The sequence below is a fragment of the Zootoca vivipara genome, chromosome 8 (genome assembly GCF_963506605.1).
Source record: "Zootoca vivipara chromosome 8, rZooViv1.1, whole genome shotgun sequence".
NCBI classification, from domain to species: Eukaryota; Metazoa; Chordata; class Lepidosauria; order Squamata; family Lacertidae; genus Zootoca; species Zootoca vivipara.
The window spans coordinates 72,385,038-72,411,108 of record NC_083283.1 but is presented as its reverse complement, the minus strand read 5'-3'; the positions used below and the strand labels follow the sequence as shown (position 1 = coordinate 72,411,108).

General features: G+C 43.1%; 1 protein-coding gene and 1 long non-coding RNA gene across 5 annotated transcripts in view; one reads left to right on the top strand and one right to left on the bottom strand.

Annotated features, from left to right (window-relative positions):
* LOC118090440 (uncharacterized) overlaps positions 1–10,551 on the top strand; it is a 285,250-nt gene extending 274,699 nt beyond the window's left edge. For all 4 annotated transcript variants that reach the window (XR_004693255.2, XR_004693253.2, XR_004693254.2 and 1 more), the window contains 3 exons: positions 3,598–3,716; positions 6,792–6,956; positions 10,450–10,551. This is a non-coding gene — a long non-coding RNA (uncharacterized LOC118090440). The remainder of the gene's footprint in view (positions 1–3,597; positions 3,717–6,791; positions 6,957–10,449) is intronic.
* The window catches only part of CDH12 (cadherin 12), a 241,364-nt gene continuing 220,997 nt past the window's right edge, over positions 5,705–26,071 (bottom strand). Inside the window, exons 8-12 of the mRNA XM_035126166.2 lie at positions 19,387–19,523; positions 16,005–16,126; positions 12,769–12,886; positions 9,909–10,160; positions 5,705–6,937 (exon numbers count right to left, since the gene is read on the bottom strand). Coding sequence (XP_034982057.2) covers positions 6,438–6,937; positions 9,909–10,160; positions 12,769–12,886; positions 16,005–16,126; positions 19,387–19,523 — 1,129 coding nt within the window. The 3' untranslated portion in view covers positions 5,705–6,437. The remainder of the gene's footprint in view (positions 6,938–9,908; positions 10,161–12,768; positions 12,887–16,004; positions 16,127–19,386; positions 19,524–26,071) is intronic.

The following is a 26,071-nucleotide window of genomic DNA, read 5'->3' as shown; positions in this document are numbered from 1 at the left end:
ACTGAATAAGGGAATTTCCTGCAAAAAAGGGAAAGTTGACAGCACTGAAGATCAGGTGTGCTGAAATGTTTTCCATTGAACATGCCAAATTCTAAGCCTCTGTGGGAATACCCACTGGAGGCATCTTCTCAGGCAATGAAGGGTGTGGAAAATTCATGCCCACTCAAGTCTGGGAGTAGCAGACTCTGAGAAGTTCAGAGGATCATTATTGTAATATTTACCTGCTTATGTATAGCTATTCCCATTCAGCATTCCTTACTTTACCCCATGTCCCTGACACAATTATGTAGTAGAAAGCTATCCTGGATTTGAAACATAATAAATACAATTCCCCTGGGGGAGTGGAGATGGCTACTTGATGATGGGCAATAAATGACAGCAGTATGGCAAATAAGAACAGGATAATTGAAAACAGTAACGTTATCTTCACACATTGCCTCACTGGGCCAAGGTCATACAAATTTAACAAAATGCAAAACTCAAAAGGACTGAGCTTGAGTAACAATAGCACGATCAAAAGATGAACACTGAAATACTTGCCACCAACTAGTTCAGGAGTGCCCAAACTTTTTTCAAAGAGGGGGGCCAGATTTGATGAAGTGAACATGCTTGAGGGCTGACCAAAGTTGTTGAGCTTTATTTAGGATTGAAGTTGCTGAGCTTTTTTTTAAAGCATTTTACCCCAGGACATATACTGCCACAGGGGCTGGATTAAATTGACTGGCAGGCCGGATTAGGCCCCTAAAACAGACTTTGGACATGCCTGAACTAGTTGGTTGGGTGGCACTGTCGGTGACAAATTGTTTTTATTTATTTTATTGCTTGTTTTCACTCAACGACGCACCCCATCAAGCTAAAGAGATCATTAAAAAAAAAAGACTTCCATGTGTATCACTTACTGGGCTGATATCTATGGTTAACATTCAGTGGTGGACCCAAGTGAATATGCCACATATCCACACTGCATTGCTATAAGGCGTGTATCCCAATTTGAATTCTCACCCAAATTCTTACACCACCAGCTGCACAGCACAACTAGCACCTTGCTTAGATCAGGGCAAGAGACTGAACAAATTTTCTTTTTATTGTGAAACGTTAGCACCCCACTGGTTAGCATAATTGCAGGTGTCCAGCACAGGACAAAGAAAAAGATAGATTTTTTTGAAATGACTGTTTTCATAATGGGCATAGCACGACTGGCCTACATAAAATGGAAGTGAATTCATTGGCTCTACATGGTTTAGTGAACAGATATAATTTGCAACTCCTGGACTAATACATGCCTCAAAACATAATTATCCTTTGGATTTTGCACTTTGCTGAATTTTACAATAGCGTTCTTGGCTCAACAAACATACCAAAAATGTATTAGGAAATTTTAAGATGAAATACATGGTAAAATGTGTACATGGAGATAAAATGAATGTTTAAGCCAAGGGTCAGCAAACTGTCCCTCAGACCTTGTGGGGGGCCGGACTATATTTTTTGGGGAAAAATATGAACGAATTCCTATGCCCCACAAATAACCCAGAGATGCATTTTAAATAAAAGGACACATTCTACTCATGTAATAACATGCTGATTCCTGGACCATCTGCGGGCCGGATTTAAAAGGCGATTGGGCTGCATCTGGCCCCTGGGCCTTAGTTTGGGGTCCCCTGGTTTAAGTGGGTATTGTTTGAGAAGCTACATAACTAAATGCATATGTAACTGGGATTTTTGTATGGATTTTTTTTTTAAAGTTGCAGTTTGTTACGAAAACAGGACAGAATGATCTTACAAATGAACGCATGCAAAATTGATATGGAGCAAATGGTCTATATTCCCCTACCATAGACTACTAAGCCTTGAATTTGTCCTAGGAGAAAAGGTACACTGTGACATTTTGTTTCAGGTCTCATTTATACTATTTTTTTCTAAAAACAGCCTATGCCACAACCTCACCAAGTTAACCTCACCAAATTCCTGCAGAGCCTCTGCTTATTTAAATGAGTTTACTTTGGACCAGTATGCTTTTTGTCCCAAAGACTTACCTTTCTTAGGTTATCAGAAAACAGTAGAGCCGGAGGACTTTAAATGTTACTCTTGAGAATTATTTTAACAATAACAACTATAATAAAAGCCACAGTGTCCTGCATATTGAAACCAATGATTTCCTTCCACACAAAATTGCTGTTACTGCTTCAGGAGAAGTTGAAGAGGGGAAGGCACATATAACCAACATATAACACAACAGGGTAGGGAAATTACTTTGGTACACTGCTGTTGTGAATTAGCTTATGAAAACACAAAGCCCTAAGGACCAAGCTAATGGGACATAAAATTCCTCATCTGTGGAAATTATTCTTTTTTATTGGTCCTGTTATTGCTATTAATAATAAGCTTTCACTTCTTTGAGGCCCTTTTTGCATTCATCTCTCCCATCGTACGCTGATTTCGGAGCAAATAAATTTTCTCTCTTCCTTGAATAAGTGTGTTGTGAAACAGAGCTTGAGAAGCATGTTAGGGCCATAGAGTCAGCACATTAATTTCAAAGCAGCAACCTTGCTCAGCGAAGGTCAGCTCTTTACGGTAGAATGTCAAAGCAACCATTTAAGGGCACTTTGGACTCTTCCACAATGATTCATGTTCCAAAGAATTTTTTTTAAGTGCATGCACACTCCCCATCGGCGCTGCCCTCTCAACCAGTTTGGAAGGGTTCATCGTTATGGCAGCAGGCAGGCAGGCAGGCTTTGAAGTGTGGAAGACCCAAACTACTTTCAAGTACAGTGGTGCCTCGACTTACGAATTTAATCCGTTCCGAAGGCACCTTCATAGGTCGAAAAATTAGTAAGACGAAAAGTGCCATTGGAAACACAATTTCCCATAGGAATGCATTGGAAACGGGAAAAAAATCGTAAGTCGAATCAACCCCATCTAAAAATTCGTAAGCCGGAAAAAACCTATCTAAAACCGCCGCGGTTTCCGTTCGGATGTCGAGAAATTCGTAAGCGTGCGGCCATTTGCCCCATTCGTAAGTCGAAAAATTCGGTTGTCGAGTCGTTCGTAAGTCGAGGTACCACTGTAGTCATATATGTTGCGGCAGGTAAGTGGCAAATTGCTAGGAATAAAACACTGCATGGTATCAGAAGAGATTTACTTCCTGAGGCACCAGACTAAGCAAGGGAATAACAACCAATGTGCTGCCATCATCATAATGCAGGTACTACAACGCAACAGTTCCCACTGCCTTCTGTAAGCTGCAGTCAGCTGACTCAGCAACAGCCAATTATCTACTTCACCATCAAAGTGGAGTGACAGGGTCCCTCCCTAGGATGTGTGTGACATTTTCTCTACCCCAGTCTTTGTTAGGCATCTATGCTCTTTGTCTTTCCTCCTCCTCCTCTTCCTCCTCTTCTTTTTTACTATCACTCTTTCTCCTGTATTCATCCCAAATAATAAAATCCGCCCTTGCAGAACCATCGCTGCAGCCATCTTTCAGAAATTTGGCAGGTTTCATTGCATTGGGAGGGGTGACCATGTCTGCAAATTATAAGTAATTCTGTCCGAAAATCAAAAAAGTTAGACTTTTCTTTCATTTTGTGTTTTTTTAATCAGATGTTTAAAGTGCCTTCCACGAACACTGCTGGATGCATCCACCTATGGTTTGGCAGGCTTAATCCACTTTGGAAGGGCTGTCATGTCTGCAGATTTCATCTACTTTGGCCAAAAGGGCGGTAAGTTCTATCCATTTTCATATTACCCATTATAGTGACTGGGGAGAAAACAGATCTAAATTGGTCCTGAATAATGAGTCAAATCGGTCCTGAATAATGAGTCAAATTAGGAACAGAGCAGCTCCAAAACACACCAGTCTGCTTCCAAAATCTATATATCAAAGTCTAATATTGTGACTGTTGAACACTCCTAAATGACTCTGACTCTCTCTCTCTCTCTCTCTCTCTCTCTCTCTCTCTCTCTCTCTCTCTCTCTCTCTCTCTCTCTCTCTCTCTCTCACACACACACACACACACACACACACACACACACACTTCACTCTTGCATTGCATAGCTCTCTAAAGACTTTTGAAACAGGAAAATATAGGACATATATTTCATTTGATTCATCCATACAATTCAGTTAATTGGGAGAAATGAAAACCCAACTGTGCAGACTCTTTAGACTTCTGCACCTTTTTCTCTTCCTCTCACCATCCCCTCTAGGCCTGCATCTATCCCTGCTTTTACAATACTCGAACAAGTGACACAGGGGCACCCCAGTCTGATGTAATCTTACTTTTAAATAGTATTTGTTCATGACTAGCTGCACCAGAATGTGGAGGAGAGTGCACATCTGAATACACATCATATTGAAAGCAATGCAATGCAATGCAAATAAACTATGGGCTTATCCACACGTACCTTTCCTCTACTCTTTCCAGGCATGTGTCTGAGCACCTATTATGATTATTTTATTTGCTGGAGATCTTCCCCTGTGAAAACCTGTTCTTTAAAGCTCAGTCGGAGACAACATCAATCCATGGAAAACCTGAATTGACATTTGCTCCAATTTGGCTTTTAAAAGCGGGGAAAGCTCTGGACGAAAAAGCAGAAAATGTGCTTGGACACAGAGTATTAAACTGCAGGCCTCTGCCTGGAAAGAGAAGGGCAAAGGGTTAAGTGTGGAAAAGACCTATACCTATATTCTGGTGTGTACATGACAAGGTGTGCATAAGCTTGTTTACACATGCAGATCTACTTAGATAGATGGGGCATTGGTGTTTAAAAGCATGCCAAATGGTCAGGGCCATTTTAAGCATATCTGACGCCCTGGCGCCGTGGTGCGAAGATTCCTCCGGCACCTCCCCCGCCCCGTTTCCCAACGCGGCTGTCTGGCGGGTGTGGTACACACACACCGGCAGCCCGGCACTCTGCACCCTGTGCCACCCAGCCTTGCCCTAGGGCCGGCCCTGCAAATGGTGAGTTTCTGATGGTGAAATGCCACCTGAGATATCCCACACCATCCCTGGTGGATTAATGCCGTAGACTACAGCACATGTGGCAGGCTCTATTGGGGACATAGAATGAATTAGTATACAAAAGGATTCTGTATAGCTAGTGGATTATGTAAAGGCTTTACTTTATCTGCAGAACAGAGTTGCCAAGTTTTAATTTGGCAATTTATAGGCAATCCAGCCATCCATTGCACCAGTGGGGTAGAATGAGGGCAAGACTGGTTATAACCAGTGGGCAAGCATCTCATGAAGAACTGTTTCCCAATTCTCTGTCTAATAATTAAGATTATAATACTGTACAGCAAATTGGGAAAGAAGTCTCCATTGTTTTCTTAAGTCTCTTATTATCCATACACAACCATTTCAATTTTACAAATGCATTTTTCTCAAATGGAAAGTAGTCAGATATACTCTGTCCATAACAGGTTTAGTTACTTTCTTATGGACAGAGCTTTGGAAATACGGACAATCAATTAAAAAACAAAACACCTTATGAGCAGTTGGCATCTCTGCTGCAGACAAGCAATGATATTATTTACATATACCACCTTAGCTATACACAGCAAAAGGGATACTCAAATAATCCCCTCCATCTGACTAAACCCTCCAAAAACACTAGTAGCCTTTCTCTGAATATGAAGAGCTTTCTGCAAGGGCTATATCATCCAAATAAGAAATGTATACTTCCATCACTTCTCTCTCTCTTTTAATTCTTGAAAAAGTGTAACATTTTGAAGAACATTTTAAATATTCACTTAAAGACTGTGGGCTTTACAACTTGAATTGGAATAACAGCTTTTTAAAACTTTCCTGTGTGAAGTGTAGGCATAAGAAATGTGATATCCTGGCAGACAACTTGCTTCCTTGGTTAAAAAACAAAACCAAACAGAACACACAATCTCCACCGAATTGCAATTGCGCTGGACAGACAGATTCCAGCCACTGTTCTACACTTTTTTTGTTTTAAAAGAACCAGAAGTCAGCGTGCGGCTATTGCTTCTTGACATAAAAGTTAATGTCCTCTTTATGTCAGTTTCCCTTAGCGCCATTTGCTGCAGTCATTTCCACTTTAAATAGTAAGAGTTTCAATAGGCACTTCAGTGGAATTAAGAAAAATCTACCACTCTTCCACCACCATGCCGGAAAGCTATCCTTCTTTCTGTGTTGTATCGGTAAATTGTAGCTAATAGGCCTGAGGTTGTCTCAGTGTGATTCCAAAGTAATAATAAAAACAAAAACAAAATCCACCAAGAAAAGAAACAGATTGTCAAGGATGCTCCTTCCCTTGACAAACAGGTAAACCAAGATTGACGGTATGATAAATATAGGAGCTCACTGGGACAGCTGCTGTCTCTTATAATCAAAGGAATCCTTTCCTATAAAGCTTGTTTATTTTAAAATTTGTTGTAGGTTTACATTTCTTCCCCCCCTCCCTGCCCCCAGCTAAGTGACTTTATCCGGATTATAACTTTCTTCTTCTCCAAACATGTCTGCTAAGACTTTAAAACGTGGTCCCCAGTCACTCAAATAGTCATAATCCTGATCTACCTCAGTTGCAAGCGAATCTATAGAGCTAAGAGACTCAGCTACAGATCCATTTCCTTCATAAGCGTATGTCGCTAGTGAGTCATAAGGGGGTGCTGAGGGATCAACGTCATTTTCTCTCAGCCTTTGATTTATGAAATCTCTGATATTTGTGTTGTCCTCTGCGGGTGGTCTGGAGCGAGGTAAGCAGAGAGCATCTGGCTTTATATCCCTGCGTATTTTGTTATCCTCGATTGCTTTTGGATTCCTCAGGGCCCCGATGTCGAAAGCCTGAGTGTCCTCTTCGCCACCTCCTTCATCATCGTAATGGATGACGTTGTCTCGGATGTCTTCTTTAGAGGTCATGAGAGTGTCTTTTTTCTTCTGCCGCCTCAGCGCCACGTACAGCACCACGATGACTAAGACAAGAAGAGAATGGTAAATTAAGCGTGGAAGGCTTTCTTCCAATAAAATACTGCATCACATTCTAATATCTAGGAACTGTCAGGGGTGACTCACAAATTACTTTTTGATCTCGGGTATAAACAGGACCTGAGTTTAAATGGCAAAATGCAGGCCTGGCATCGTCAACAGCAAATGGCGCACATGGATTTTCTGCTTTCCTGACGACCATGAAATGGGGGAAAGATCAGATTTATTTTTCTGTGTTTAACAAAAAGGAAGCCTGAGCATTTATTTTTTAATGCAATAATCATGTACCATGGGCAGGTAGGCATATTCTGGCTCCCCATTCAGAGCTTATCAGGCTTTTGTTCAAGAAACCAATTTAAGCAGTTTCCTGTGTAAAGTGAGGGTTAATAAGATAGCCTTTAGACAGAGGTCTTACTAGATGCAAATTATCTTTTCTACAGATACTAGTAGAAATGTAGCATTGGAAGCAGCAAAGCAAAGGATTATTTAGGTGGACAACTTTAAACACTGCATGAACTGGGTGTAATTACCAAATGAACCTAGCTGCCCCCCACCCAAGTCTTATTTTCAGGCCATTTCAGAATTCAAAATGGTGCTGAACACATTATCTCTAGGCTCCATAACACCTTGATCAGTCTAAGACATTCCAGCATAAGGCAAGCCAGAGATCCAGTGGTGCCTTGCAAGACGGATTTAATTTGTTCCGAGGGTCAATTCGTTTTATGAAAAATTTGTCTTGCGAGGCACAGTTTCCCATAGGAATGCATTGAAACTTAATTAATGCGTTCCTATGGGCTCTGGGGGACTGGCGGTGGCAGCGGCGTTTGCTCACCTGGCTCAGGGAAGGCAGGCGGCAACAGCCCCGGAGCCTTGCCAGGCTGTTGCTGCCTGCCTGCCTGCCTTCCCCAAGCCAAGCGACCAAGCGGGTTTTTTGTTGCGCGAGGTATTCGTCTTGCGAGGTACCACTGTACTTATCCTTTTTTAAAATAATTCAGAAAGTCTCAGTTCAAGAGTTTCATATCTCTGAGACAACCGGACATGTATATCCTAAGATAATATACTGCAGAGTATATGTCACATACTCTATCATATACAGTGGTGTCTCATTAGACGAATGCCCTGCTAGACGAAAATTTCACTTAACGAAAGGATTTTCTGATCGGAGGTTGCCTCGCTATATGACAAGGTTTTCTATGGCCACAGCTTCGTCGTGCGAAGCGTGGCAATAAAAACCTCTGATCAGAAAACCAGGGCATTCATCTAGCGAAAGGGAAGAAGGCAAAGGAAGATCAGCTGAGAGGCGCTAACAGCTGTCAGCGCCTCTCAACTGATCTTCCTTTGCCTTCTTCCCTTGCTGCAGCTGGTTCTCCTTTGTGTTCCGTTGGTCTCTGCCCCGGTAGAGCACAAAGAGGAACTAGCGGGTGAGAAGCGGAGGAGGGGGGGAAGAGGAATGACACAGCGGAGATCGTAGGGGGATCGTTTCTCTGCTTCCCCCCATCCTGCCCAACACATCGGGGATCGTAGGGGGCTTATCAAACCCCCTACAATCCCTGCTGTGTGACAGGCGGGATGGGGGGAAGCGGAGGATCGGCAGGCGCTGCTTGGGGAAGGCAGGCGGGCAGGTGGCAACAGCCCATGGAAGCTCCAGGGCTGTTGCCATCTCTCTGCCTGCTTCCCCAAGCTGAAGCGCCCGGGGGATGGAGCCGAATTGCGGCGCGGGGGGGGGGGGCTTTGCCTCCCCCTCACAGGGCCGCAATTCGGCTCCGTTCCCCGGGCGCTTCGGGCAAGCAGGCTGGGAGATGGCAACAGCGGGCATTGTTTGCCAGGGTTGACAAGCCCCGCAAGCAGCGCCTGCCGATCTTCGTGTGACAGGCAGTGGGGAAGGCAGGCAGACAAGAGAGCAAGCGCCTGCCTGCCTCGCAGCCAGTCCCCCAGAGCCCATAGAAACACATTGATTTAGTTTCAATGCATTCCTATGGGAAACCGGGACTCGCTAGATGAAAAATTCGTTACACGAATTGACCCGTGGAATGAATTAATTTCGTCTAGCGAGGCACCACTGTATGCTATATTGCCTATAAATCCTCATCCTGGTGTCTTCTGAGTGCTGTATCTCCATCTGAAGGGCACCAGGTTGGGGAAGGACATACAAATGATTTTTATGTAATTATTGCCAACTTCTATTGCCAATGCTCATGTTGAAGTATACAGTTGTACCTTGGTTGTCAAATGCCTTGGTACTCGGACGTTTTGCCTTCTGAACGGCCAAACCCAGAAGTGAGTGTTCCGGTTTGAAAATGTTTTTCGGAAGCCGAACGTCTGACACGGCTTCTGTGGTTTCCAATTGAGTGCAGGAAGCTCCTGCAGCCAATCGGAAGCTGTGCCTTGGTTTTCAAACCGTTTTGGGAGTCGAACAGACTCCTGGAACGGATTAAGTTTGACAACCAAGGGTATAACTGTATACAACATTTAGTACATTGCCCCCCCTTTTTATTCCAGAGTAGTTCCAAAACAGAATAACCTTAACTACACATCTGGGAGATCCAGTGGAATCTGGAGAATCTATCAAACTCTCCTTTGAAAAAGTCTGCTTACCTTATTTGGTGGGCGACATTGCGTCTGGGCCCTGCGTGACCAAGCCGGGGGCTAGAGACTGTTGCGCTCCATGCCATCGGTGCTGGGCAGGGCCCCGCTCAAGGAGCGGGTTTCACCAACCAATCAGCGCCAATGGGAGCGTGTCTATGGTGAATTTAAATTCTGGAGGGGAGGCCATCCGCTTGCACCATTCACCAGATCCAAGGTTTCAGTACATGGTATCTAATGCTATAGGGCTGCGCTCATGAAAACTCCCACCCCTAAAAGTAGCTTACAGGAGCTGCCTTTTGGGAATTTCGTAACACAACTGAGGAATAGACTATGTAGTACCATTGAAATTTCTTTCTGTAAAAGAGTACTAACCTAGAAGTATAACAATGCACAACAGGATTGCAATCAAGGCCCCTGTGCTGAGTCCTACTGGAAGGAAGATTGCCTCGACGTTGCATGAGAGGATGGTGCCATCGGAGTCACATCTGCAGACCCGGATTGTCATTGTGTTTGTACTGCTTTGTATGGGGTAGCTGCTGTCTTCTATCACAACTGGAAGGAAATATAACTCTTGCTGCCGGCGGCTGTACCCACTTCTCCTGGCCACAATTCCAGCTGTGTTGTCTGGAGGGGGGGGGGCAAAAGAACACTACAGATAAGGTTCTTGCTCTCCTTGGTGTCATGATTTGAAATAAATGTAGAACAATGAGAAACTTATGCCTGACATTGCAGCTCATGTCACTGAAAGCAAGAGTACCCCATTTCTCCCTCCCTTCCCCAGTAATGTAAACTAATGGAAATGGTGTGATGTTGTGTAATCATGTTGCAAGCTTCTTCACTGCCAATAAGGTGGAATGTGGGACGGGCAAAATTGCAATAAGGTGCCATCATATCATGCATTCCCTATATCTAGCCATTGTGGGAGAGAGAGGAGGGAAGATCAACCTGCTGCTTCCAATGTCAATCTCTCATGCACCTTCACTCAGACATGGCCTATTTGAGGTTCCAGAATCAGTACAGTTTCTTTGCTTCATGATTACCCAAAGCATCACATTCAAATGAGATACCAGGTAATGCAACCCTCTCTTCTCTTCCCTGGGCAACTGGTAATTATTGTGACTCTTCTCCTATAAATCTGTCTCAGTTTGACAGCAGGCTTGTCATAGCACACACAAAAAGATGTAAAAAGAAAAACAAAACACCACCACTCTAGGGGTAGCTATCTTTGCCACATCTCTTGTTTTTCCTCAGGTCTGCCTGGATGCCCTTCAACGACTGTGACTGCCACTCAGTTCTCCAGTGGGAAGGGAAATGTGGCTTTCTTGCTTTCCCAATTTCCACTGGAGGCACCTTAGAAAGGCACAAAACCTTCCCTGACGCAGCACCTACTCAGAAGAGATGATTAAGAAAAGTCCCACCAGAAATCAAACTAGACACTCAATACCATTAGAACATTTGCCAGTAATCTCTGATTACGTTGAATGCAGACTCTGTGAGTGGTGTTTCTCTCACTTTCCCTGGCAGGGGCTGGCTTATCGCTCCTTTCCCCTGAATCAAAGAAATCCAGTGAGGAAGAAAACTGATGTAAAGATTAAAAGGATTAAGCAGGAAGTGAGATTAGAAACCAATTTGCTGGCAGGTCTGATTGGGATTGCCTGCGGTGCTCTCTCTCCTGCCTTATTATCTCTCCAACACTCGCTAGTTCACAGCATCTCCCACAACATTACATGTCTCTCTATACTGGATGTTTTTTCTTCCCTCTTTGAATGCTGCTGCAAAAGAATTGAGAGGTGAACTGACAGATCCTGTTACCTTGTAGATAGGCTCAGATCCCAGTGGAGCCATCAGATGCTGAGTATCTGAAGACAAGAGTTGCTTTTAGGGGAAAGTCTGTGGGTAGGTGCTATGACATTATAAGTAGGCCTTGTGCAGTTTGCAGCCCAGTTAGGCTACAGCAGCCTTTGACCTCCAGATGTTTTTGGACTCCAACTCCCATCAGCCTCATCTAGCATTGCGAAAGGTTAGGTTCTGTGGGAGTTGCAGTTCAACACCACACGGAGGGACACAGGTTGTCCTGCATGAAAAAAGATTTCATGCTGACTCACACACATGCCATGTTATGCATATTGCCAGGACCTTTTTCTAAGACGGAACTCAAATCCGGCACCTTTCAGTTGGGTTCCGGCACCTCACAGGTGGGCGCCATTGCCATTCCAAGAGAATGAGAGAGGCGTTCGTGATGAGTTCCCACAGCTCTTTTTCTAGAAAAATAGTTCTGATATAGCTTATCATAGTTACCATCTCATTCTTTAGTAGGCACAAAGTTGGTAAGAACTTGGCTAGAATATACGAGTCCAATTGAGACTGAACGCAGGGGAGACAAGCACTGTACTTTTCACCACCCTACAGTCTAACTATATCCTTCACAGATGTGATAATAATCCGAGGGTTGATTGGTGGCACGGTGCACAGTAATTGCTGGATTTGCTTCACCATTGAAACCACAAGTGAAATTAGGATTTTAGATTTATAGCATCACTAAAGTACATACTTGGGACGCAGGTGGCGCTGTGGGTTAAACCAAAGAGCCTAGGGCTTGCCGATCAGGAGGTCGGCAGATTGAATCCCCGTGACAGGGTGAGCTCCTGTTGCTCGGTCCCAGCTCCTGCCCACCTAGCAGTTCAAAAGCACATCAAAGTGCAAGTAGATAAATAGGTACTGCTACAGCCGGAAGGTAAACGCCGTTTCCGTGTGCTGCTCTGGTTCACCAGAAGTGGCCTTGTCATGCTGGCCACATGACCTGGAAGCTGTATGCCGGCTCCCTCGACCAATAATGCGAGATGAGCGCCACAACCCCAGAGTCGGTCAAGACTGGACCTAATGGTCAGGGGTCCCTTTACCTTTAAAGTACATATTGGGTAACAACTTTTCCTTATCTCATTCAACCTCACTATTCTGTCTCTCTGATGGATTTCAAGCAAAAACAAACTGGGCAGGGCAGGAAGCTAACTCCACCACATTTTTTGTATAGTAGACCCCAGCTAGTAGACCCTCAACACTCCTTAGTCTATAAAGCACCGTTCTCATCTCCCTTGTGTGATATCTGAATGCATATTGAAGCAGCTCACTGTCTCACATATATATATAGAAGGCTGTAGCCACCAGAATAACTGAACAACACAAATTGTTATCATCATCACCACCATCATCATTATCCAAAATAGAAACTTACTTCTGAAATCGTGGACTGTGAAATTTGGCTTTGAAGACACCTCAGGAGAGAGTCGAAAGGAGAATCTTTGTCCAGCAGGTGACAAATCCTTGTCTGCTGCACCGACAATCTGAATTACCTAAAACCACAATGGAATAAAAACTTCAGCACACATTTCTGTGTGAAAGGAAATGTCTTAATTTGATTAGCATGTTGTGGTACGTTCATTTGGACATAATGCACCAAACTAAAACATAGCTATGAGAGAAACTCAAAATGTAAAGCTTAAAGTTAACATAGGCTGCAGTGTTCAAACCCTCTGTAGCTATTTTCTGCAAGAGTTCTGACTTCATTTGACTGTCAGTTGCTGAGGTGTTCTGGAATATTCATGTTCTTATGGTTCAGTGCATCACCAGGTTGGGGTCACAGCTATGGCCAGGGGAGGGACCAATCCAGCCCAGGATCTCACCGGGCCCCTCAGGGGTATGGCAACTGACCTCTTAAAAATCAGGGTTGCACACCATTGCAGCATTCCTTCCCTTACAGACTCATACCTCGGGTTACAGATGCTTCGGGTTGCGTCTTTTCAGCTTGTGTCCCGCGCCGAACCCAGAAGTACCCAAATGGGTTACTTCTGGGTTTCGGCACTCGCGCATGCACAGAAACCCTAATTCAGGCTTTGCATGCGCAGAAGCGGGTTGCAAACGTGCCTCCCGCACGGATCACGTTCACAACCTGAGTGTTTACTGTAGTAGGATTTCCCAGCCCTCCCTCAGTTTTGAGAGTCTTCCACTGAGGCATCAGGTGGCCACTGGTTTACATGGCTAGGAATGAATTTTACTCTCAGTAACAGCTAGTCCTTGGTTGAGAGGTTTTCACCTTTTTTCTCAGTGGATGGCAAACTATTGTAATGTCACAACTTGGGCAGATTTGGCATGTGAAAGATATTGTTCTTTCCTGAGATTGCTTGTACAGTTGTACCTTGGTTCTCAAACGCCTTGGTACTCATGTGTTTTGGCTCCCAAATGCTGCAAACCCGGAAGTAAGTATTCCGGTTTGTTAACATTTTTCTGAAACCGAATGTCCGACGTGGCTTCCGCTTAACTGCAGGAAGCTCCTGCAGCCAATCAGAAGTCGTGCCTTGGTTTTTGAACAGTTCTAGGAGTCAAACGGACTCCCGGAATGGATAAAATTTGAGAACTAAGGTATGACTCTATCTTAAATTGTTGTTATCCACCCTGAGGTCATTTATGATAAAAGGTGGGAAAGAAATTGTCCTGAAATGGGAATGTGTGCTTATGTTAAATTGCATGGAGTTCTTTCTTTGGCAATAGCTCTCTCATGTGATTGGCTGACTGTGAGTCATATGAGAGAGGTATTCCATTCTGTTGTGACTGTTATTCAAGTAACTGTCATTTTTAACTGCTTTCTGCTTCGCTCTCTCTGTGTGAGAGGAGAATAGCTGCTGAAAGAAACTTCGCAGGATACTGCTGAGGATGGTGTATGTTACTATGATCTGTCTGAAAAGAAATCCCTAAATGTTAATAGGGAGAAACCTGTGCTCTCTATAAGGAACAAAGTGAATAAATATGAGATTTTAGATATGTTCTCATTTTTGAGTCTGCACATTGCATATCATCAAAAATTAGATAGATAGAGAGATGATAGATAGATAAAATCTATCTATCTATCCATCCATGACAAGCGTGGCCAAGTTTGACCATCCTCCATTCACTTCAACCTCTGCTATCTGCCTTGAGAGTAGGCTAAGCTGCAAGGCCTACAGCCCACCAAGTTAGCTCACTCTGCCACATGACACCGATCTCCCCCTTATCCTTGCACTTGGACCAGCTCATGTGCGGATGGTTGCAAGCATTCTCCTACAACTGCTGGCATTTTGATCATTTCAGACAATTTCAGTAGCACTTCTATGCATTTATTACATGCCAAACAGAAGCAATCACTGTGGAAGGGGCTCTTTAAACAGTTGCCATGGGCAGTTATTTAAACCAGTTACTAGCTATACTGAGGAGATTGAGGAAATGCTTTTTGTTTTTTGTTTGCTCCATAGGTGTAGTAATTCAAGTAACAGAATTGTTGAGGCTGCAAATTCCATCTCCTCTGGGCAATAGTGTTGAATGATGTGTTTTTTGTTTTTAAAAAGTGTTATGGCCCAGAGTCTTGGAACTCTCCATTTGATTCTCTAAGGCTTATAAACAGGACTATATACTGTAGAATATAACAGTGCAGATATCCTTATGTTTATTACCATTGAGCAGCACCTCAAGAAAAGTAGGGTTTGGGAAAACTTAATGGCCGGTGGGGGGTGGGAATGAGAAGCAGGGTTAGCAGAATTTACACCGGCCATATATTTTATTTTTCAGTCTGCTAACGTTTTGCTCATCCTGGCAAGGAAATTGCTGTCTTTTATGAGTTTTGTTCCCAGGCAAGGGGAACTTGTGATTATACTGCCTAACTTCAGTGGATCCCTGGAGGCCAGCTATATGTGGTGGCTGAATACATCTTTTGGAGAGTCACAGTTAATTTGCAGAACAGTTGCTGCACTATATTTTAAGGTGTCCACTGTACAAGAAATGCAGTTATCAAATACAAGCCTGAATGACTATTCACCCTGTTGTCTATTCAGCCTGCTGTCCATACATTTAAGACTGCCAGGTGCACCTCTGTTTCTGGTAGTCACCTCTGTTTCTGGTAGTCACCTCTGTTTCTGGTAGTCCCAGGCAGGTGGCTAAAAGAGGTGGTTTTTGAAGCTTTTAATAGACCACAACGTAGTTTGTGGTCTGTGTTTGGCTTGGTGGGTCACAGGGTATGTCTGCCTGATCCAATAAATACAGTTTTAAGACCGTGACTAATGGGATTCACTAAAAACTAGAAAGTTCCTGGTTAAAATAGCATCCCAGCCACAAACTTGCTATGTAGCTTTTGGCAAAGAGACTGTTTCCCCAGCTTTAGCTCCCAATATACAACATGGGGATAGGATAATACTGGCCCACTTTTCAGGGTTGTTGTAAGCATTGCTCAGATAAATATTATTTTTATTCTGAGTTGTCTTCAGTGCAGCCCTCTCTCTTTAGAAATGCATTCAATATATAAGTAAATAAAATACCTCAAATACTCAGAAATACAAGACCAATAGTTATTGTTAAGTTGCTTTTGTTGTTGGTTAACCACTGCACATGATTGCAATCATTCCTCATGACTAGATCCGCAGGTAACATTAAAAAGGAGAGAGATACCTGTCCTGGCCTTGCATTTTCACACACGTAGGACTCATAGGGCACTGCAATTTCAGGAGGAAATTCATTAACATCCAGGACATTTACGATGACGTTGACCTTGCTGGTTAATAGTGGATTGCCTATTAAGAAAAATAAATAAAAAGAAATTAGGTATACTTACGACATCTAAAGCAACATTATATATTCACATAAGGCACTGAAAGACGTAATTACAGATATATCTTAACATGGCCTTTCATATTGGTCTGGCAAATTGCTCACTCAAGAGGGTTTGAACCTAACAGTCATATGAAGTTGGGGCAGAGGACCAAGCTATATAATTTAAGCATGCTTATATAGAAACAGGCTGTGAAGCCTGTGCTCAATGGAGACTCTGTGTATGCTCTGAAGCTAATTTAATCTTCTGTTCACTATGCTGTTATTTGCAAACAAGTTTAACTCAGTAAAGCTATTATTCTTTTTATTGATGAAGACTCTGCATTATTAATTTAAGCTGTGTGTCATAGACATCAATGTGAAAAGTTAGCCATGACGAAGACTGCAATCCTAACCTCAGTTTTCTGGGAGAAAGCCCCATTTTATTCAATGGGACTTACTTCTGTAAGGACATATTTAGCTTTGCAGTCCAAGTTAAATCCCACTGATTTAACTTGGGAGCTACTTACTGTATTACTAACAGTTGTAATCCAACCCTATGTGCAACTACATATAAAAGGTAAAGGGACCCCTGACCATTAGGTCCAGTCGTGACCGACTCTGGGGTTGCGGCGCTCATCTCGCATTATTGGCCGAGGGAGCCGGCCTCCAGCTTCCAGGTCATGTGGCCAGGATGACAAAGCCGCTTCTGGTGAAGCAGAGCGGCGCACGGAGATGCCGTTTACCTTCCCGCTATAGCGGTACCTATTTATCTACTTGCACTTAGATGTGCTTTCAAACTGCTAGGTTGGCAGGAGCTGGGACAGAGCAACGGGAGCTCACCCTGTTGCAGGGATTCGAACCGCTGACCTTCTGATCGGCAAGCCCTAGGCTCTGTGGTTTAACCCACAACACCACCTGCATCCCTTGCATCTACATATACATAGGCTCTAACTAGCCAGCGCTGTGGTCATCTACACTTTCCCACAAAGGGAGATGGGCTTGTGCACAAGACTCCTTCTCCCACCTCATTGTTGAGGATATAGCCTATGTGCTGAGCCTATGCTCCTCTATACAAAATAATAATAATAATAATAATAATAATAATAATAATAATAATAAATCCCTTAGCACAGAAATTTGGCATGTCAGGTGTAAGGCTCAGCTAGATTATTCCTCTCTGACATTCAGTATGCTACAGGGTGGAGATTTTGACACAGCTTCACCACTTCAAAGAGACCTAAACCCAGGTCATGACAGAAAAATATATACAGTATAACTTGGAATGGAAGAACTTGGTAAAAAGAACAAAACAGAATTTCCAACCCTAGAAACTATGTTATAGTTCGGCTTTTTTAGACAGAGTGTTCTGATCTGGTATTATATGGCCCAAAGTCAGCCAGCCAGCCTAGCTAAGAAAAACTAATCATTCACCTGTCACTTCATTTCTGTTACATATTCCCCATCATTGTCTTTATCAGCATAAGCTGCACCACATCTATTCTGGTAGCAAAAAGCCAACTTGATCTCTTGAGACTCGACAGAATTTCAAATCACTCCTAGTAAAGATTATTTGCTTTGAGAGAGCAGCGAGATAAGGATCAGTATTGCATCACCATTGGTTCTAAATACGGTAATGCTCCATCTCAAAGAGCCACAGATGCTTTTCAGGAAACAACTGTCAAGAGTGCTCTGGGGACGAGACAGGCACAGCTGATCCTGTAAACACCTGCTCTTGACCTTCATCTGGGTCTCCACGGAAAGTGACAAAGTCCAATTTCATTTGTACTTTCTGAGAGTTGACAGGAGTCCAGATGGCGAGCTTTATTTTTAACTACAAATGGGAGGGCAATCTTGACATTTCCCCATATTTGGAGATAAGTGTTCAAATTGACGTAACAGGCCATGATGGGAAATAACTGAGAAACTCAGAAGGGACCTTTGAGGTCATTTGTTTGATCTTCTTGTCCAGCACAGGATCTGCTGTGCAGGATACAACTACAGCCTTTGCTTAAAGACCTCCAGTGAAGTAGGCATCCCACTCCTCAACTATCAAATGGCTCATACTGTTAGGAGGTTTCTCCAAATATTTAGCTGAAATCTCCTTCGCTGCCATTTCTACCCATTGGTTTCAGTTATGGAATTTGGAGCAAGAGCAAACAGGTATGCTCCATGTTCAATGTGATAACCCTTCAGATATTTGAAGATCACTATTTAATTTTTAATCAAAAAAACCACACACAACATACTCATCAGGAACAACATTAAGACCACAATAAATTGTTAGAGGGGGGTGGGGGAATCATGTAATTCTGCATTATTGACTATCTGATGAAGAAGCAAGCAGAGCAGGAGAGAGAACATGATATATAGTTTCAGGAACAAATGTTCTGGATCACTGGGATAATTAATGCAGGACACTCACTGAAGTTCTTGAACTAGCAAGATTCTCCTAATTAAATATGTTTACAGTATTGAGAAAGGGATGCAGGTGGCGCTGTGGTCTAAACCACAGAGCCTAGGGCCTGCCGATCGGAATGTTGGCGGTTCGAATCCCTGCGACAGGGTGAGCTCCCGTCCCGTTGATCTGTCCCAGTTTCTGCCAACCTAGCTGTTCAAAAGCACGTCAAAGTGCAAGTAGATAAATAGGTAAATCTGGCGGGAAGGTAAACAGCATTTCTGTGCACTGCTTTGGTTTGCCAGAAGTGGCTTAGTCATGCTGGCCAAATGACCCAGAAGCTATCTGAGGACAAAGGCCGGCTCCCTTGGCCTATAGAGTGAGATGAGTGCCCCAACCCCAGAGGCGTCCGCAACTGGACCTAATGGTCAGGGGTATCTTGACCTTTACTTTACCTTTACAGTGTTGAGAGATCCAGCACAAGCTCATCGTAACCAAGTCCCATTGACTGACCAAGTCATGACTAGGTTTGATTCCACTGCTTTTAGCTACATCTAATTGTGATCAATTAGTTTTGTGAAAGCATGCCCAGAATGTCTAATCAATAACTATAAATCCTATAAGGACACTTAGGAAGTCATTTCATGGAATTATAGAAGTGTGGAGTTGGAAAGCTGAAACACAGACACACAGCAGAGACACAAAATTATTACTGCATGAACCACATGAAATAAATATATTCATTTTACCTTCCTACCCCCAAATGGGCCAAATGTGACCTTGCATAAAATGAACAAACCATGTAGGAAAGAGAATATTGGGTGGGTGTTTTCCTGCCATACTTACTAACTTTACTGGCAATTATGGACAAATTGTATTGTGCAGTGTTCTCTCTGTCCAGCAGTTCATTTGTGGCAATAGTTCCTTCCATTTCATCTATAGTAAAGTAGCTGTCCACATCATTCTTCCAGTCTATGAAGTACCTGCAGATGTGTTCCAGGGAGGGAAAGAAAAACAAGAAGGAAATAGCAATGCTTAGCTATCATAATAAAAGTTGGAGAGGTACAATCAATTTTGCTACTCTGGTTTCCCAGATTTATAATGAAGAAGCAGTGACTGCTTCAATGCCAAGTCTACCCACTAAATAAATAAAGGAATAAAGAAAGATGGACTTGAGAGGAAAAAAGTTAACCGAAAATATACTGTATAATAATCTTTGACTGAATTTTTGCCGTTCAAATTTGTGTTTTGGAGTACATGCCTTCTTCGCCCCCAAGACCACCAAAGTTTAGAACAAACCTTTTCAATGTACAGTCATGCCTCGGTTTAAGTACACCTCGGTTTGAGTATTTTCAGCTTAAGTACTCTGTGGACCTGTCTGGAATGGATTAATCCACTTTCCATTACTTTCAATGGGAAAGTTCGTTTTAGGTTAAGTACGCTTCAGGTTAAGTACGGACTTCCGGAACCAATTACACTCATACCTCGGGTTAAGTACGCTTCAGGTTGAGTACTCCGCGGACCCGTCTGGAACAGATTAATCCACTTTCCACTACTTTCATTTTTTTAAAAAAAATTTTTTTATTGGTTTTTATACGAAAAAAGACAAACATAACATACAATGTAAACTCTGTCCCTTCAGTTTCCCTCCACCCACAAGACCACTTCTGCCACCAGTGGTACCCGTGAGCGTTGGGAACCAAAGGGGTCCATTTTTGGCTTGGTTTGACCTCCCCCTCCTTCCTCCCCCCTCATCCCCTCCCTGCCACTGAGAGGACAGGGATGGAGGTTCTCTGAGGCTTGGTTTTCCCTCAGCTGATTCTTCAGCATAACAATCCAATTTAACAAAAAACAACAACAAAAAGACAATAAAAAAGAAAAAAGGAAAAAGAAAAGAAGAAAAAAGAAAAAGGAAAAAAAAAAGAATTATAAATTCCCAAATCTTAATTTCTTAACATTGTAATTGTGACTTCCTCAAATCTCTTCCTCCTGGTTTTCCTAACTTCTCTAATTAATTGTGGCGGGTTTTCTACTCTAATTCAAAATCTTATTCTTACACTATTAACTTAATCCTCCTCCTTCTTCGTGCCGGCCTCCCACGAGCCCTCTTCTGCCACAAGAGAGGCTCGCGGGGCCCAGCACTTCAAAGGTTCCATTTTTTTGTGTCTGGGTTTCCCTCTACCCCCTCCCCTCCCCCCAGGGCACCCCCTGCCACTGGGTGCCACCAAGTAAAGAGAGAGAGACAGGCAGCTCTCTACTCAAACACCTATCTAAACACAAACTTATTCATATTAATCCAGAAATTCTTTCCTCGGCCCTTCTTCCAACTCCCTCCAGAAAGGTCAATTTTTACAACACTCTCCTTCCCCCCTCCCAATATCTTTTCCCCCAATTGGATCAGCATTCCTTAAACACGCCAAGATGTCAGAAACCGTCATTCAAAAACCAAAAAGCCTTTAAACTAAAATTCTCACCCCACGACAGTTCTTTCCCCCATGCAACTCCAGACCCCTATTCCCCCCTCCCCCTGCCTTTCCTCTCCCTCAATGACATAACTCCCCATTTCAGTCCCTCCAGGTTCCTTCTTTCCATTAATCTTCATTTCAATTTGCTTCTCCCTGTCACTCTGTTCTTCTTTTTCGAATCCTTGTTTTACCTCATCCACAAAATGTTTTTTATGGTCCAGATCACCTTCTCCTTTAACATCAAATTGTTGCTCCTCATACTCAGTCTCAGAGTCAAAATTATCAGAGTCAAAATTGTCCAAATCCTGATCTTGAACCTCATTTTCTAATAGTGATCCATTAGGATGTTGTCGTTCCTTGTAAATGTCCTCCCATATTTGTAGATAGTTCAGCACAGCCACCTGGAAGGCTTGAGAATACTTTGTTTTCATAGTTCTCCTAACCGCAGACAGGCAGAAGATAGAGGGCAAAGGGTGCTGGAAAATTCCTTGCTTTTACACGATCGGCTCCATCTTGGCTGATCTTCTCTTTTGTCTTTAACTCCATCAAAAATCCAGTCCCAATTCCAAATTTTTACTTCCACAGCAACACAATAAAATTCCTTAGTCTTTTAGCAATTTGGCAGCTTTTGACAGCTTTTGACAGCTGTCAAAATACTTTCCCCTTATTGATGCTAAACCTCAAGGGGTGCCGGACTCGGGAGCTGAGAAGGGTTGAAAAAGTCTTTCTTTCTCTCGGGTTCACAATCCAAAAACTTTTTTCCTTTTTCGGCTTGAGGATATTTAATACGCCTCCCAATTTAGCCAATAGGAAGAGATCGACTTCCGTTTTTTTTAAAAAAAATCTCTCCTATTTTCGAGATTATTATTTTTTTAATAGTCCAAATGTAGATTCACTTACTTTGTATAGGTCTCTTATTTTTTTTTGAAGAATCCGCCGCTTGCTGGGTGAAGACTCGGAGCTTCGCCTCTCGGAGGTAAAATGGATCCCAAAATGGCTCCCGCGACTCCACTCCGCTGGCTCTCGATCGCTCTACTGAGCTCTCGGGCAGTGGAGGATTCGCGGAACGGAGCAGCTGCTGGGTATTGAGTCACCGGGACGCTCTTCCCGGTGCTTTTGTGGGGAGTCCGCTCGCTCTGCGGACTTCCCCCCCCCCTCCGAGAGGCCAGGGACTTCGGAACGCGAAGTCCCTGCGTCCTCCTTCCTCAGCGCGACGGACCGGAGGCCCACTTTCCATTACTTTCAATGGGAAAGTTCACTTCAGGTTAAGTACGCTTCAGGTTAAGTACAGCCTTCAGAACCAATTGTGTTTTTAAACCGAGGTACCACTGTATATTTGTTAATGCTCTTCATAAATCATAAATCATAAATCCAATTTGAACACTTCATAAATCCAATTTGAACACTTGTTTTGCTGGCTGTATTCATAGTAACTTAGAAATGTTGTGGAAAAACAATGATCGCAGTATACAAAGTTGCCATAAAGTGAAAAGAAAGAATACAATCTGGACTTCCGGTCTGTCGCGGCGGAGAGAAGGACGCAGGGACCTCACGCACCGATGTCCCTGGCTTCGCGGAGGGGGGGGAAGTCCGCAGAGCGAGCGGATTCCCCGTAAAAACACCGGGTAGAGAGTCCCGGTGACTCACGTGCCCAGCGGTTGCTCCGTTTTTTGCGGATCCCCCGCTGCCCGAGAGCTCAATAGAGCGATCGAGAGCCGGCGGGGTGGAACCGCGGGAGCCATTTTGGGCTATATCTTACCTCCGAGAAGTGAAGCTCCGAGTCCTGACCCGGCAAGCGGCAGATTCTTCCGAACAAATTTAAGCTTCCAAAAAGTAAGTGGAATTTGCGATCACGGACTTTAAATTCGTTAATTGGAAAATAGGAGAGGCTTTAAAGAAACGGAAGTCGGTCTCTTCCTAATGGAAAACTGGGAGGCGCTTTAAATAATCTTAAGCTGAACGGCAAAAGGCATCTGGGACTGTGGACCCGAGAGAAAGAAAGACTTTTTTGATCCCTCTCAACTCCCGAGTCCGGCACCCCTTGAGGTATAGCATTATCAAGGGGGAGAGTGCTTTGACAGCTGTCAAAAGCTGTCAAGCTGTCAAAAGACCGGGTGGATTTATCGTGCTGTTGAAATCAGTAAAAATTGACTGAAAATGTGGTAGAACTATTCAATTTTGGAATTAAGAATGGAGTTGTGATTGACTTAAAAGACAAAGGAAAAGAACAGCCAAAATGGAGTCGACCGTCTGAGGAAGGAATTTTCCAGCACCTCTTTGTTCTCCACCTCCTGTTTGTCTGCGGTCAGGAGAAATATGAAAACAAAGTACTCTCGAGCCTTCCAGGAGGCTGTGCTAAACTATCTACAAATATGGGAGGATATCTACAAGGAACGGCAACATCCCAATTTTTCAGCAGTCGAGGATGAAGTTCAAGTCCAGGATTTAGAGGAAAATTTGATTTTGGAGACTGTGGAGATTGAATCTGGATGCCAGGAGAAACAACTAGATGAAAATTTTAAAGAGGACTTGGACTATAAAAAATATGTTTGGGATGAAGCAAAGCATGGACTTCAAAAGGAAGAAAATCAAGCAGAGCAAGAAAATGAGAAGCAAAGGAATTTGAGGATTAATGGACTTGAAGATCCTGGAGGGGTTGAAATGTGGGGTGATGTCAGGGAGGAATGGGAAAGACAGGGGCAAGGGAGGACAAGGGTCTGGAGACGGATATGGGAAAGAATGGGTGTGGGGTGAATATTTAGTTAAAAAAATTTTTGTTTTTGGTTTCTGAAAGACGGTTTTTGAAATTTTGGCCTGTTAACGGAAATGCTAATCCAATTGGGGGAAAAGACTTAGGGAGAGGAGATGGAGTGTAAAAATGAATGGAAAAAGCTGTGTTTTCTGGAGGGAGTTCTAAGAACGGCTTAGGAAAGAATTTAAGTTAATGTAAATTTTTGTAAGTTAAGTTAGGTTTAGGCAGAAAGCTGCCTACTCTCCTTTCCTTACTCTGAGATACTCAGTGGCAGGGAGTGCTCAGAGGGGTGAGGAGGGGATACAATGGAACCTTGTAAATGCTGTGCCCCACAGGTTCCTCTTGTGGCAGGAGGGGGCCTGTGGGAGGGCAGCATGGAAAAGGAGGAGGGTTGAGTTAATAATATAAGAAAAGGATTTTAAACTGAAATAGAAAACCCGCCATAAATTTTAGATTTTGTTTAAGGAAAACCAGGAGGAAGACTATCGAGGAAGTCACAAGTATAAGGTTAAGGTAATAAGAATTGGGGAGTTAAAATTCTCCCCTATTATTGTTATGTTTGTATTTGTTTAAGTAGCTTATGAATGAGCTGGGGGAAACCAATCCTCAGAGCTCCTCCATTCCTGTCCTTTCAGTGGCAGGGGGGGGAGGAGGGGGGAGGAGGGAGGGGGGAGGCCAAACCCAACTTACAATGGACCCCTTTGATTCTCAAAGCGCACGGGTTTCACTGGTGGCAGAGGTGAACCAGTGGGTGGAGGGAAAACGAAGGGACAGTGTTATATTGTATGTTTGTGTAGTTTGTTTAGTTTTGTTTGTAAAACTAATAAAAATTATTATAAAAAAAAGAAAGAAAGAATACAATCTGTAAACGAGTGTCATATGGAAAACAGTGTCACGTGTGAATAGTTTCATTTGTATCTTGTTACCTATTTATAATGGGACACACCCTGCGACGGGGTGAGCTCCCGTTGCTCGGTCCCAGCTCCTGCCAACCTAGCAGTTCGAAAGCATGTCAAAGTGCAAGTAGATAAATAGGGACCGCTACAACGGGAAGGTAAACGGCGTTTCCGTGTGCTGCTCTGGTTCACCAGAAGTGGCTTTGTCATGCTGGCCACATGACCTGGAAGCTGTACGCTGGTTCCCTCGGCCCCTAATGGTCAGGGGTCCCTTTACCTTTATCTTTACCTATTTATAAAAGCTTATAGATGGGTATGTTTGGTGTCTTCTGCCTGAACTGTGAGGTTGGAAGGACACAATTCTTGGCCAAGAATAAAGCTTGAAGTTTTGCCTCAATGCTTTGTTTATTGACTCTGCGAGGCAATGAAGCAATGGTGATTTCCCATCACAGTAAGCATGCTTCACCATGTACTTTCATTGTTTATTGCTGTTTTATGATTATTTTATAGATTAAAGCTACACTGATTTATGCTGTTGATTGTAAACTGCCTTTTATAGAGAGGCGGGATAAAATGCTGCAAATAAATAAATAGAAAACCTCCTGAACAGCCAGACATACAAATCTATCTCTCAAGTTCTATAACATTGAGAATCTTAGAGGCTGTCACAGGTTGTGCTCTTTTGAAAACAAACTATTGTGTTGATATTTCAGGAGGTGGTTCAGTTTTAACTTATTAGGGAGGATATGAAAAGAGCTTATCTCCCATCAGATGTCAGAGAGATAAAGAATTGCACAACTTTTAGAAAACATCTGAAGGATGTTCAGGGAAGTTTTTATGTCAGACATCTTATTATTTTTTAGAATTTTGCTAGAAACTTCCCAGAGTGGCTGGGGAAACCCACCCAGGTGGGTGGGGTATAAATAATAAGTAGTAGTAGTAGTAGTAGTAGTAGTAGTAGTAGTAGTTGAATGGCTTGGGTAAGGCAAGTGTCTCCTACTACTCTCATGGGATATGGGAGATCACCAAAGAGAGATTAAGTATCACAGAACTGATCTCACACAAAGGTAAGACACACAGTTGCAGTCAAAATCTGGATTTTTTTGTTTTGTGGGCTTGGGAACAATTTATCCATTGCGCTTCAACATTCCTCCGGTTTAGCTCATAAAAAATATGAGCTCCACAGAAGTGCAACAATTTCCAAATATCCCAAGTAAGAAAAAGTTTCTGGAAATGTTTCAGAGTTAATCCTCTCAGATCCAAAAACAAATCATTTCTCAGTTCCTGTATTGTCTTCACCACCTCATTTCCTCAAACGGTGGCTTACGGAACTGTCCAAAATCATGAAAATTAATAAATAAATACAAATTGGCTCAAGCAAGTGGGTGGGAACTGAGTTGGCACCTCCACAGCAAATA